This window comes from Camelus bactrianus, chromosome 14 (genome assembly GCF_048773025.1).
Source record: "Camelus bactrianus isolate YW-2024 breed Bactrian camel chromosome 14, ASM4877302v1, whole genome shotgun sequence".
Lineage (NCBI taxonomy): Eukaryota > Metazoa > Chordata > Mammalia > Artiodactyla > Camelidae > Camelus > Camelus bactrianus.
The window spans coordinates 17,079,241-17,093,561 of record NC_133552.1 but is presented as its reverse complement, the minus strand read 5'-3'; the positions used below and the strand labels follow the sequence as shown (position 1 = coordinate 17,093,561).

The window sequence follows — 14,321 nt, the reverse complement described above, 5'->3', positions numbered from 1 at the left end:
ATATGTTTTTCCCTTGGATTTGTCGAAGTTGATAATATTTTTAATAGCACTCCTCAACAGTAGGAATAGGCATCTTAAATTTATACTAATTTGGTGATGTACATGAAGATGTTTATATTAGCTATTACCAAATTTTTTATTTGGGTGGATCCATGGAATTCTTGATTATAAAGAAGGCAGATCTGGGTAAAATAAGCTATTGAGTTTCCCCACTGATGGCCAAAGAAAATGATGTTGAGCTGACAGCATAAGATTTTCCTAGGTCCAAGCATGTGTATTTATTAATAAGCTCCCACTGAAATTCTGTGTATTTGGGAACTACTGCCTTGGACCATTTCTAAAAATCCTTATGCTCCCAGCAGGTGGGAACCTGGGTTGCTTGGTAACCTAGCAAGGAAAGCTGATGTTCACAGGTACTTTGGGCTGAGCTCTTTGCTCTGGGAAATTCTTTTTTCTTAGTTTGTGTGATGCTTTAGATGTATTTGTCTGTGAATATAGCTGCATGTTTTTAGAAAACGTAAGTATGACCTACTTAGCTACTAATTAATTCAGCATATGATTCATTGTGTCCCTGTGTGCCAGGGACATGATGGAAGTTAAAAAGACTCGTTCAATAATTTTATAGTCTGATGGAACATACCATGCATTTTTTCTTCTTTAAGGTGCAAAATGATCTAACATTACAGAATAATGGGAGCGAGTATTCTCCCAATGAGGTAAGTTTCCTGGTGATTAATGAAAGCTGAGCTATTTTGTGAAGCCTGAATTGGAATATCTTTTACAGAAATCTATAATCTGAGACTGTCATGATTAATGAGTTAATTGTATTGCGGATTCTCTGAGGGAATCTCTCATTAGCTCTCATAGCCTGATCTGGCTCTTATCCATAATTAAAGATTCATTTTATAAGATATATTTTGAAAACCAAATATGAGAACACTTTTATAGAAAATGAAGTGAAAATAGCTCAACTAGGCAACATTTAGAATGCCTTGTTTTCCATAAATGATTCAGTGCGTGGTTTCCCCGTAGCTGAGACATCTGTTCAGTGTTATCTGTTTCCTCATCTTATTGTGTGATGAGATTCTTTGTCAGACGTGCCGTCTGTGAGGTGGATGTGAGTGTGCGCTTGTGCGTGTGTGCTTGTATGTGTGCGTGCCTGCATGTGAATGCACAGTCTATTCTGGAGCAGAAAAGGATTGCCAGTTTCACATGATTGTCAACTATTTCTATAGTGAGCACGTGAAAAATTGAACAGATCTCCCCCAGAACAGCATTCTGTTCATTCTACCACTTAAAGCATTTTCAGGGCGAAGATGCATTAATTATCATGTTTTTTAGTCAGAACTTCCTCGCAGCAGCACATGCAAGAAGGTGGTGGTTTTATGATAATCCGTGATCACAGAGAAGCATGCATAGTCCAGCGTCAGTTCTTTAAAAACTTTCCTTTCCTTCTAACACCACAGGTTAGAGAGGACTCCCCTGCCATCTCTCCTACCAACACCAGCACAGCTCTGTTTGGCCTGAAGCCTCGATCAGGTAAATTAAAACCTCAGCATTCTTGCACATGTGACCAATTCAGTTGTTTCTCTTTGGCCCTTTAAGTGTATACCTCATAGTGTGAGCAGCCTCGTCAACTCTGGTGAGTTTGAGTCCTGGCATCAGAACCTTGCTACAGCTTGGGGAGGCCAGATGTTCGAGCCTTGCTGTCAGTGAATCACCTGTTAATGCCGTGTTATCAGTGATAGATTACTGTATCTCCCTTTGAATCAGAGCAAAGAGTAAAAGGTGTTGGGGCATGTAAGTGGGGAAGAAATATTCTGTTGATAAAATGGCTACCGCTTTGCCTCAGTGGTTCCTGCTATGTTGCTGAGTTAAACCTGGTGACTCTTTTCTGAGACATCCCTCTTTTGCTTTCTGGGCCTTAGTAGGGTCTGTGTATTTACTCATAGAACAGGGGGATCATTTCAAGGCTCACATGAGTGGTCAGGAGTCATTTTTTTAAGAGTATTTCTGCTTATATTACCGACTCTCTTCCAACTTATGGTTAGCATATTCACAAATGTAAATTATAACAATGTGCAGAATAACTACAGATTTTGAAAAGAAGGACTTTGTATAGAAAAATTTGGTTCTTTTAATTTCTCCACGTACTTAAAGTTCTAGCACTGTCTGCCTTCTTTTAGGTGCGTCCATGTTTTAATATTGTTGATTCTTAGGTCCTTTTGCATACGCTTACTTCTAATGCTTTTAACTAAGTGCTGAGAAAGGATTCAGATGCTTTAAGCAAAAGGTAGCAAAGAACTCAGATGTCCTTGGATTTTTCAGTAAAGCATTTTGGCAACAGTTGAAGTTATACATGTATGTATTTTGAAAAAGTGTACCCACAGGAAAAAACAACAGGTGATTCTTTACAAAGTTTTTTTTTTTTTTTTTTTTTTTTTTTTTCATTTTTGGAGAAGTTGATTGATGGGTAACATGCACCCAGGTGTAATGGTTTCCCGGCATTTTGAATGGGCTATAAGACAAAGCCATTTGACAAGATGCTTGGGTGTGGGAAGGGTTAGGAGGCGTTTTCTGAAGAGCCAAATTGTGTGTGAAATTGGGCTCAAATGGCTGGCCTCTCCATTTATGTAGCTGAGTGTATGCCGGCAGATCTGGGCTGGGCCTCCACATCCAGTCTCCGGTGTGTGCTGGGAGGAGTGGAGGCATTTGTGCCTTGAGTGATGATCTGCCGGGAGAGTTCGCTACACACTGAGGACCTCATATTGGGCTACAGCTTTCTCCTGTCCCGTACAGGCAATTTTACACAACTTAAAAATATCTTATAATGGAGCAAATAGCAAGTTAAATGGATCTCCAAAGAATAATATTCTTTTGAATGTGCATCTTTGCAATTTGGTTATAAAATTGTCTCCGTGACTTTTAAAATTCTTTTTACGGGGTCCAAACTCAGCTTATCAGCCTTGTGCCTGCACTGCTGAGCCATTTCAGATTCTTTGTAGTGGTGAAAAATAAATGAAGTATTAATTTTGAATAGTAGGAAACAAAGATAACTTCCTCTCCTAGCTTCCAACCTTTCTGTAATGCTGACTAACCACTGTGGAAATTGTTCTAGTTGTTGAAAGCTTTGTAGGGTTTGGTTACTGTAAATAATGCTGACTTTTTCAGGATTATCAAGTGGCATATTGGAACTTTATAAAACTAGTATCATGTATTGGGAATTTAAAAATTTTTATTTGGTAATTTAAAAATATTACAGTATGTATTTTTCACATTTTTCTAGAAAATAATATATACAGTAATCTTAATTGAAGATCATATGACTAAAAACCAGAGAAATTATTTTTGATTGCGTAGCTTTGGAACTTTAAAAGGTGATTTAATTTTTATTTTAAAGTTAAGTATATGGATTTCTGTGATTTCTGTGTTAAAGCAGGCTGATAGTTTTTTTCGAGAGAAGTATTTTTTTACTGTGTTTCCCTCCAAAGAAAGACAACTTTATATAACCAAATATTTGTTCCTAGAATCATGTCTGTGTATTTTACTGGCCCTGCCTTATGACTGAATAAAAATTTTATAGGTAATTCCTAAACATCAAAAATTACTGTATGTATATAGTTAGTGCCAAAAGAGAGAGATGTTATCATTTCATAAGTAACCACCTTAGAAGTGCTTTGAAATTGGTTGACATCTATTAGTTAATTGATTTGTTGTTAAAGAGACTCTACCACTGTCTAAAATTGGTTTTATACTGACCAATATCAAAGACAGTATTGAGAGGTGTACCTGTGTGTCAAGGGTTGAGCAGAGTTGATAAGATTCAGCTATCAGTAAAGCATGCCAGCAGACTTACAGATGTCTTTAAAGAGAAATTTTACATTGCTTTGGGAAAAAAATTCACCAGCGGTAAACACTGATTCTATAATAGTTTTATTTCTAAATAATAGATATATTTACATATATTAAGCTTTGTATGTGTAACGAAATTTTTTGTGCGAATCATCTTTGCTAAGATTGTTAGTTATTTAGAAGGTCTTTGGAAAAGGTATCTGGTAGGTCTTTTGCTTTTTATCTGCATAATCTGTGGGTACTCTTTCTTTCTGCTGACATGATGCATTAGTACTCTAAGTCTGTGGGCTTGTGGAACTGTTAAGATTAACGATATTAACTGCATGCAGAATATGTGATTGATAAGTACTAACACTCAGTTTTTTATCATTCTTTTTATTCCATGCGCCATCTTTCATTCTCCTATATTGTACATTTGAAATTAAATCCCATAATATGAATTTCACTTCATTTCCATACAATCTTTATGCCGTTTGTGAAATGCTGCTGCCCCTTTGGTTTTCCCTGGTCCTTGTGCAACTGTACGCGGACTGGCTCTCTCGCTCTCCTGCAGACCCAGCCCTCACTCTTCCTCCTATCTCCTTCAACAAACTTACACAGGCACAAACATGGGACAACTCTAGCTACAGTGTTCCATCTGAAGGAGACAGTGACAATGGTAGGTGGCTTTGTACCTATTCTTTGATGTGCTCATTAATAAGCCAGTGAATGAATACACTGAACATTCATTTCTGTGCAGCTGAAGATAGTGTGTATTCACCTGCATGCCTGATATAAGAGATAGTAGTAAACCTGGGAAGGCCAGAAAAGTGCATGTGCATTGTTCTCTGGTGGTTTGTCAAACTACGTTTAATTATCTTGAATATTCTGAATTTTGGGAGGACTTTACAATAATTTCTTCTCTGTCCTTTCTGCTTGGGTTTTTTGGGAGTGTTTTGCTTGTTTATAAAAATTTGGGGTTTGCACATTGGGATTATCTCTGTTGCTCCTGCTTCTGAACTAAATGCTTTTGGAGTTTGATCTTTTATTGTCTGTGCTTACCATATGAGATTTTTAAAGTAATTTAGACATATGGTGGCTGATCCTAGAAGGGTGCACTGAAAGTTGTTAAAACTGAGACATTTCTAAAAATGAAATGACTTTTTGTTTTGCAAATGAGTTGCATATGTTGACTTTTGATACCTTCTGCCCTTTTTGAGTGTAATTTCATCTATATAATATTCAAGAATAGTCACTTGGCCTGAGAATTAAATGTGCAGATAAAAAAATCGAGGACACCTAGCTAGGATTAAAGTGGATTTCTTTTGATTTCATACCATTAAATATCTGAAGTAGCCTAAAAGATGAAAATAAAATAAATATAATTATTTAGATGTACTTACCACAGATATCTGAATCTCTATTCTGGTCTGTTAGCTCAGACTTTGCAAATTTTACTCCAAGATACCAAGTGACAAGAATAATGTTAAATGAAATAGAGACTATGATTTATAGGGAAGAGAAATGAGATGTGGGGTAGAACCACAATACAAACACAATAGGAAGATGTATCTTCTGGTAATACTTAAAAAAAAATCTAAATATGTATATGTAACACATAGAAACATATTTAAAACATTTGCTGTGATTTCTGGTCAAAATTCAACCAAAAATGCTTTTCCAAATGTGCTTACATAGAAGGATAATGTATATCTTGGCAGGTTAGTAATAAAAGGAATTTTATTATTTCATAGAGTTTTAAAAATTTTACCTGTAAACAAGTATGATTAAACAACAACAACAAAACCAAAGTCCTTTCTTGCATCATCCCATTTTAAATTCTGAAAGTTGAGGAGGGCTAAAGGGAAACTTTCTTGATAAACTGCTCCTTTACTTAAAAATGAAAAAGGGGAGAGAGACATTTTTGTTCTTCAGAAAGCATGGCTATTTATGGAGCTGATGTTGTTTAAAGGAAGTAAAGCCTAGAATGAAAGATTTATGTGTGATTTGGTATTTCCTTAGGAATGATATCTGAAACCAAAGACTTTTTTTTTTTATAAGCTGGGCAAGATCTAGACATCTTATGTGGTAGTAGAATTTCTATCTTTATAGATGAACCAACTAAAACTAGAAAGGTGAAGTGACCTGCCTGGGTCACGCTGCCAGGTAAAGGGGAGGCGGGGCTCCTGACTCCCCAGTCCTCTCCCTCCACCGTGTTTCCATTCACCCACAGATGTTCATGGAGAAGTCTTTGTGCAGGCTACTAAGCCAGACTGCCTTCTTTTTATTAAAAGTCCTAAGATTTCCATAGAAAATAATCATTGTGAAAACCTTTCTGAAAATAAAATACTTTGCAATACTTATATGGTATTTTTTATATTAGTGAAAATTCCAGGGATTCATGTGTAGCTATTATGCTGTGCCATAAATAAATAAATAAATAACAGATTGTTTTCAGTATTCATCTGCCTGGATTAATTATGTCAGATATTGGGTGGTTGTAATTTTTTCTTATTTCCAATTTGTCTACAATATGCTCTGGGGAATGGATAATTTTCTGTTAATTATCTGTTAATTTTCTGATAATTTTGTGGCAGCAGACATCTTTACAAATATTTGTGGAGGTTCCCAGATCTGGCCTTTCAAATACAATCCTCATTCTCTTTGTGCTGAACATTGCTTTGTGATTTGAATACATTTTCCAATACATTTTTTAAATTAATGAAGATGCACGCTATGCATCCCCAAGTATACGAGCTAGAGTTGGAAGAGAAATACAGCTTACTTTTGTGTTGTTTTTACTGGTTCCTCTTAAACAGTAGATCCTATTTAGTGGCCTCTCTTGGCATTTCAAAGCTGATTACCCCGTCAGTTTTGTTTCCTCATATTTTCTCCATTACCCAATATCTGCAGCTATCTCAACCTGTGTAAATAAATGGCATCGTATTACCAACTCAACCGGCATAATGTAACTTGCCTTTCATTTATGTTTTTTATGTATTATTTTGGTAAAGTCGGCATTTTTATACCTTGTTCACTGTTTTGCTTTATATTAAAATTCTCCTTTTATTTTAAATTTCAATATTTAAGTAAAGTTTAAGTTTTATTTAAAGAACTACATTTAAAATAATAAATACCGCTTTCGAACATTTTTTTTTTCCAATATATCTCATTTCAAATCCCCTAGTTTCCCTAAAACTCATTCTTCAAAGAAATAAAAAAAAAATGGTAAACTGGCTAGAAAGTCCTTGAATTCTCACAATCCCCAGAGTTCTGCCTCCTAAATGGATAGGGAAGGATGTGGCCCTATGTCTGTGTGTCCATCCACCCCAGGGGTGGATTCGGCAGCTTCACTTCAAGTTGTTCTTAACTTGAAAACTTCACTTCCACTCTTTCTCTGTGCCCTCTTGGTACTCTGCACCTTTCCCCCTTCATTTTGAAGTTAAAACTGTTCCTATCTTCCTTTGAATCATTTTCCCTTTTTCATTTGCAATGAATTGGTGGGTGCTAATTTATACTTACTTAAAATTGATCTTTAAATTATCACTGGAGAGTGAATGACTGGACCCATCCATCTTGGGCCATTTTACAGACATTTTCTGGGTTGTTTTTATCATAATCTTGCACTTCTAGGAATTATTTTCCCCATTACAAAAATGAGGAAACTGAAGCTGTGAGAGGTGTTTCAGTGGTTCTCAACGTTGGCTTCATATTAGAATCACCTGGGCATTTTGAAAACAATAGCTGCCTGTGCCCCACGCTCAGAGGTGCCAATTAATTTGGTGTAGCATGGAGTTTTCGCACTGATATAATGTATTTGTATATTTTAACTGATTTTATGTTATGTTCAAATAGGTGAAAGCCACTGGGTTAAGTAAACTGTCCAAGACCATGGAGAGGAAATTTGAGTGTTTTGAAGGCAGAGGATTTATGTAATTCCTTTTTGGGCACAGAGAGAATAAATGAATGTACTGGTCAGATTTCTAATTTGTATTAACCTGGGTCTGCAGCTCATGATACCTTTTCAAAGCCACCATATTGCTGCCTTTGAGTTTGTATTAAACGTCTTAAACATGTGAGTCTTAAACGTCTTAAACATGTGAATCTTAAACGTCACACCCAGTCCAGGTTTTTCATTTCCGAGGAGTAGTTGAGAGCTAAAATTCCAAAGCCTCATGTGTCCACAGAGAAGAAATCTCTTCTCATTGAGTTAAATTTAGATAATAAAAGTTAATAATATAGACTGATAATTTCTACACCAACTGCATTTCATGTAATAATTAAGTAGCATTTCAGGCAGTTTTTAGAGGAGTTGGCTTCTTTTGCTTAACTGGAACATAGATACTCTTACAACACTTAGAGAAATGGTTTCCTTTGTGCATCCTTAAACATCTGTTGAGTGCCTACTATGTGTTAGGCATGATGCTTGTTACTCTAGATATAGCTCTGAAAAAGACAGACTAGATCTCTGCTTTCATGGAACTTTTATGTCAGAGTCTAATGCATTTAGACCTGGAAACTAAGTTTTAGACTTCATGATAGAAAAATTCAGATGACTGATTATTAGAGTAGGATAATCTCTCCCAAGATACTCTCCAAATAGACTGATCTCCGAAAGAGGGAGTTTTTGAGACACTTGTGTTGTTTATTCACCAAACTGCTTTGTAGGGGCAGGGGTGGAGGTACAGATTGGTACAGACGTAATTGTACAGACATAAACTCTTACAGAGTCATAATGGAGAAAAGCAGATCTGTACTGTAAGACAGAAAGTGATGAATGCCAGGAGAGACACAGGTAAAGGATGTTGAACATTCAAGGCTGACAGACCACTCCCAGGTCAGGGATGAGGATGAACAGAATGAGGGAGAAGGTAGAGATAACAGAAAAGTCAGTGGAATTTGACCTGTACCTGCAAGGGTGAATTTGATATTCTGCATAAGCATATTCATCATTCTCTGCAGGGTCCTTGCTTACGATTTGTCTCCTCTGCTAGAAAAATTGCAAATATGAGCAAATTGTCCTTTTCATTCTTTGAATGTTATTTGATATATATAGTAATTAAACAGCTAAGCAGCGCTCATTTTCCCCTGCATCTTAAATCACCTACCTCTGTGTCTTCCTACCCTTTAGGCATATATACATGTGTGTACACACACACACTCATACATACACTCACTCTGCTCTCTTGCCCTTTTTTTTTTTTCTTCTTTACACTTCAACAATCAGTGGCATTTGATTTGAAAAACAGGCACTGACAGTTTGGCTCTTAATATTGCCTTATAGCCTCAAGTTAAACTTTTATTCCCCTGAATGAAGTAAGGGAGTTCTTGGAATTTAGTGATGTGAAATTAAAGAAAACCAGAATAATTCTTCCACAGATCAGTTTCCTAAAGCTTTGACCAGGCTGGTCATGGCATTTGTTATTTAAATATAACTTGAAAGGACCAAAAAAAAAAAAAAAAACAAACCAAAAACCTGTAGGTAATATAATCAGAGCTACCATAATGGTCCCATTCAAATTATTCTGTCATAACAAACATAAATAATAAATCGATGTGCTCAGTAGATTTATTATTAGTCTAAATAGTTTGTTTTAAATTCTCATATATTCTACAATAATTAATCTATTTAGAAAACTAGTAGTATTATAATCAGATTTCCAGTAATTTTATGTACATTTGAAGTGTTTGTTTTCAAAACAACAGTTCACGTATGTTTTAACACTTTTTGACTGCTTACATTCATAGAGCAAATACCCAGGCATGCAGTTTGTGTTTTTTAAGACGTACAGGAATTTAAGGTGAAAAGTGACGCCAGGAAATTAAACCCCAGACACCACTGCATTATCCTGTTATCTCCCCTAGGGCTCTAACAAGACTTGGATACTTGAATTGTATGCTGTTAACCAAAAGCTCCCAGTTAATTTAACTTCCTGATAGTTTTGTATTCAGAATGAAATCTGCCAATAAAAACATATTGAAAATACTAAACATGCAGTATTAGATAAGATTGCCCCCAGAAAAAAAGGCAAAGGAAAATAAAGCCTCCAAAGAAAACAGATTTGTTTAAACGATATTGGGGCTCCCCTCGCTGGCCAGTGTGTGTATTACTCAACTCTGCCCACGTTCCTGGACTTTTTTGGTAAATTTGGCTGACTCCTTTTCTTTGGCGGTGTGGATTATTTCTAGACTTTACATTTTAATATATATCTCTTCTGGCTGCTGTGTTTAAATGGGTGAATTTTTGTGGGGGGTCAATACGGTGTAAAGGCAAGTTTAGTGCGTTTCCACTTTCTTCTGTGCTTTATTTTGTCAAACTCTTCCTCATTTCCCTTTGCTCTGTGAACTCTCCCTGCCAGTTGCTCTGCCCTACTTCCTTTGCCTACTTTGCCTTTATTTTTAAAACAATCGGTCTCATTTCCTGTGGGGTTTGGCTTTTGTGGACCCTGGTGACAAGCCTTCAGCTCTTTCTGCCTGTGACTTCCTTGGGTGTCTTGTGGCAGAAGCCCAGGCCCCAGGCTGACACCTCTCTGAGGTTCCAATAGGTGTGAAGTACAATAGCTCATCCCCTTTCTCTGTTAACTCTAAGTCAAGGGTTTCTTAAGATGTGTTAATTTTCTGGTCCTCTGTAGAGCACCAGAATGCTGATTCAAATATCCTAGAACTGTTTTAGAAAGAAAATACCGAGATGTGAGAAGTATAATGCAAGATATATATTAAGATGTTTTGGTCTAAAGATACAAATTTGAGATTAAAATGACATAGTTGAATGAACATGGGATAATTGATTATATGGTAGAGTCCAGTTTTTTAATTCAAAGTGTATTTGTAAATCATACTTAATTTTAAAAACTAATAAATTAAAATAGCCTTTAAAGTAGCTCATAGGAAATGTTTGTCAGAATAGAATAAAAGTTAGATGATCTTCTTATTCTGCATTATTGACGATATGGTGATTGAAACTACTACAATTGCAGTATGTCAGTGCAGCCTTCTACATGGTATTGATTTTTAAAATTGGAGTTCTCTGCCCCAAATTTCTGAAGGCCCCGAATCCTCCCCATCACCCACCTCACCCCTCCCAATGTGAAAATCTATGGGCCACAGGGAACTAACTACAGCTTTCAACAGTTCTTTGCCCCCTTTGGTGTGCATGGAAAACTGACAGTATTAATAGGATAAAAATCACAGGGAAGAAAAAAATTCAAGTTTAAATCTACCCTGGGCTTTGTATCCTAATAAAAATTGAACAAAACCCTTGCTATAATCACTCTGCCATACGTAGACTATTTTGTACCTTCTTTATTAGTCTTTAAAAGATGTCATCCTTCAGAAGTTGAGAGCATTCACTTTTTTCTGGAGCCAGAGGTTTAACCCTTCCACTGTGAGTTGCTATTCCTGGAGGTTGTAATTTTAAGGAACGGCATCCAAAGATAATCTCTTAAAACTGCCTCTCAGCTTGCCAGCTTTTCTAAAAGGAGCCTATGGTCATTCTCTGAAGAGCTAGCTTTTGGGATTCGATGTCAGTGACATGAGAGAAGGCAGAATTTTCCCACGCCACACTCCACTCAGATACATGTCCTGTGTATCATCACTTGGGTTGTTAACTAACCAGGCTTATGAAAAACCCGAGCCAACAAAATTGTTAACCTGTGCTTATTTTTAACGTGCAAAGCAGTTCTAAGTTTTCTTAGTTGAAACAGAGTGTCTGCATTTAATGAAAGGATTGTGAAACCTCGGGTGTAGATGAAAACTTAACATGAAAGCAGTGGGAAAATGAGAGAGAAGGAATCTGGAATGGTGCCAAGGATGACCAAGCCCTTTGCTGGATTCAGCTGATTATCAACCAGAGATACAGCTTCTGTTAGTCCACACAACCCAGAATAATTTAAAATGTATCAGTCTTCTCTAGAATATTGTAATCAAGCTTTTCATGTGAATTCAGAATTTCTTGTTTCTGTGAGTAGTAAATGGATTACTTGGGATAAATAAAGAAACTATTTGTTTGATTTAAATATGACTAGCCTAGTATGGCAACCTGTACTAGGCACTCCATAAAGGCTTTTTTTTCCCTTTCTGTTACAGTGTTTCTAAGACCGCAGAGAAATTTGGAATCTATAGACCCACAGTTTACGATTCGGAGGAAAATGGAACAGATGAGAGAAGAAAAAGAAGTGGTGGAACAGCTCCGAGAGGTACTGGGAAATGTTGTGTAACTGAATAATAATTTCCAGAATTGAAACAGAATTCTGTATTTAAAAAAATAGACTTTGAAGCACTGCAGACCTAGTTTCAAATCTAGCCAGTTTGCTTACTGACTGTTACTGGGCAAGTCACTTAACATCCCTGAGTTTCAGTTTTTCCACATATTAAAACAATAGTTCCCACCTACCTTCGTGGGATTTTGTGAGGAATATACGAGATAATGTAAGGAGAAATACTTAATACGTATGTATAAAGGCTAGTATTTCAATTCTGGTACACTTTAAAAAATGCACTATTACTAATTTTCTTAATAATATTCCATGAATTTAAAGATGTTTATAGTTATCTGTACTCTGTACCCCAAACTGGTCAGAGTTTTCGAATCACTCATTTAATAGGCAAACCATTGGAGCTTCTATGAAGGATGAAGTCTTGTGCTGGGTGCCAGGGAAGATGTTAAGCATAGTGATGGCAGGGACCATGGCTGTCCTATTTCTTACTGTATTTCTATTCCCAGCACAGCTCCTAGTGGGAACTGTGTATGTATTTGTCTACCCTCATGGTCTTTGTGTCTAATTAGGGGGATCATATATAAATATGTGGAAGGTCAAACAGCAGTACAGGTGTCAGTCACCAAAGAACACACTCGCATTAGTTATTAAAGGCAGCACATCATGTACTACGTAAGGTCTTTATCTTCAAAGGAAAGTACCATAGCCATGAACTAGAAGAATATAAGAAGCTTCTTGAGGATGTAGATTTTCTACTCCATCTTCTCCTTTCACCAGCAGTTGATTATCAACAGCTGCTGTGTGCCAGGCTCTATATTCTAGGTGATGGATACAGAAAAGAGCAAAAAGTTCCCTGCTCTCGTGAAGCTTATAGTCTATTATCCATTTACAAGGAGTTTCTGTTGTAAAGCAGAAATTTGTATTTGAAATTTTAAAAGCTGACTGATCTGCTTCTGAGGAGATGGAGTAGGTGTACTTTTCCCCATTCCTCCCACTAAGTACAACTAAAACCCTTGGACATTATATATAAAATAAGCATAAGATCACTCTTAAAGGTGGAGAGAAGAATGCAGACCAGCTGGGCTCTGGGTCTAGGAAGGACATGGTGGTGAGTCCCGTGGGTTTTCTTTTTTGCCTCATCTTTCTCAGACTTGGAACTAGAGTAGCTGGAAACCTGGAAATGTTAATGGGCACAATTTAAAAAAAAAAGTCCTAACAAAAGCTTGATTTCTTTAGTCAGAGGACCAAGAAAGGAGCAGCCAGTGAGACAGAAAAGTTTTAGACAGTAAACACTCTGCTCCAGCTAAACATGACAGAATAACGGTGGCCCCATCCTTACCCACGCCAGCAAAGACAGTAGGCAGCCAGACTTTCACCTTTGCCAGGATGGTATCAGAGAAGGCCAAGTAAGGGGCCAAGAACTTCATTCCCACCAGCTAAGAACAGTCCCACCCCCTCCCATGCTGTCAGTGGGGCCCACGTGGGGAGCCTGGACTTCCACTCCTCCCCAGTCAGCTGACACCAAGTGGGAATCCTAGACTTCTGCATTTACACAGCATTAACAAGGTGGTAACCCCCGTTTTCCTGCCAGAGCAGTGTCCAAAAAATCGAGCTAAAACAGTTTAAATAGAATCCAGAGTCTCATAACATAATACCAAAAACGTCCAGATTTCAACCAAAAAAAATCACTCATTCTACTGAGAACCAGAATGAATGCAAAAAGATAATCAACAAATGACAACACTGATATGACAGAGATGTTAGAATTATCTGACAAAGATTTTACAACATCCATGATAAAAATGCTTCCACAAGCACGTATGAACATGATTGAAACAAAGAAAAAAACAGAAGGCTTCGGCAAAGAAATAGAAAATCTTAGCAAAGAAATAGAAGACATAAAGAAGGACCAATGGAAATTCAGAACTGCAGAATACATTATCCAAAATAAGAAGCCCAGGGGTTGGGTTTAACAGCAGAATGGAGGTAACAAAGGAAAGGATCAATGAATTGGAAGAAAGAACAATAGGAATTACCCAATCTGAGGGACAGAGAGAAAGAAACAGACTGAAAATAAATGAGCAGAGCCTCAGGGACCTGTGGTAGTGTAACAGATGATCCACATTCATGTCATGGAAGTCCTGGAAGGAGAGGAGAAAGAGAGCAGGGCAGAAGCGGTAGTTGGGGTGGGAGGGAAGTGGGTGTGGCTGTAAAAGGGCAACTCGAGGGACCTTGTGGTGATGGACATGTTCTATCAATGTCAGCATCCTGGTT

General features: G+C 37.1%; 1 protein-coding gene across 4 annotated transcripts in view; it reads left to right on the top strand.

The window, feature by feature from the left end:
- The window catches only part of LRCH1 (leucine rich repeats and calponin homology domain containing 1), a 169,839-nt gene that overhangs the window by 133,210 nt on the left and 22,308 nt on the right, over positions 1-14,321 (top strand). For 3 of the 4 annotated variants that reach the window (XM_074378186.1, XM_074378187.1, XM_074378188.1), the window contains exons 14-16: positions 663-716; positions 1,467-1,539; positions 11,917-12,026. In XM_074378186.1, the coding sequence (XP_074234287.1) occupies positions 663-716; positions 1,467-1,539; positions 11,917-12,026 (237 nt within the window). Of the gene's footprint in view, positions 1-662; positions 717-1,466; positions 1,540-4,405; positions 4,511-11,916; positions 12,027-14,321 lie in introns of all 4 variants that reach the window. The other variant, XM_074378189.1, reaches the window with a different exon arrangement.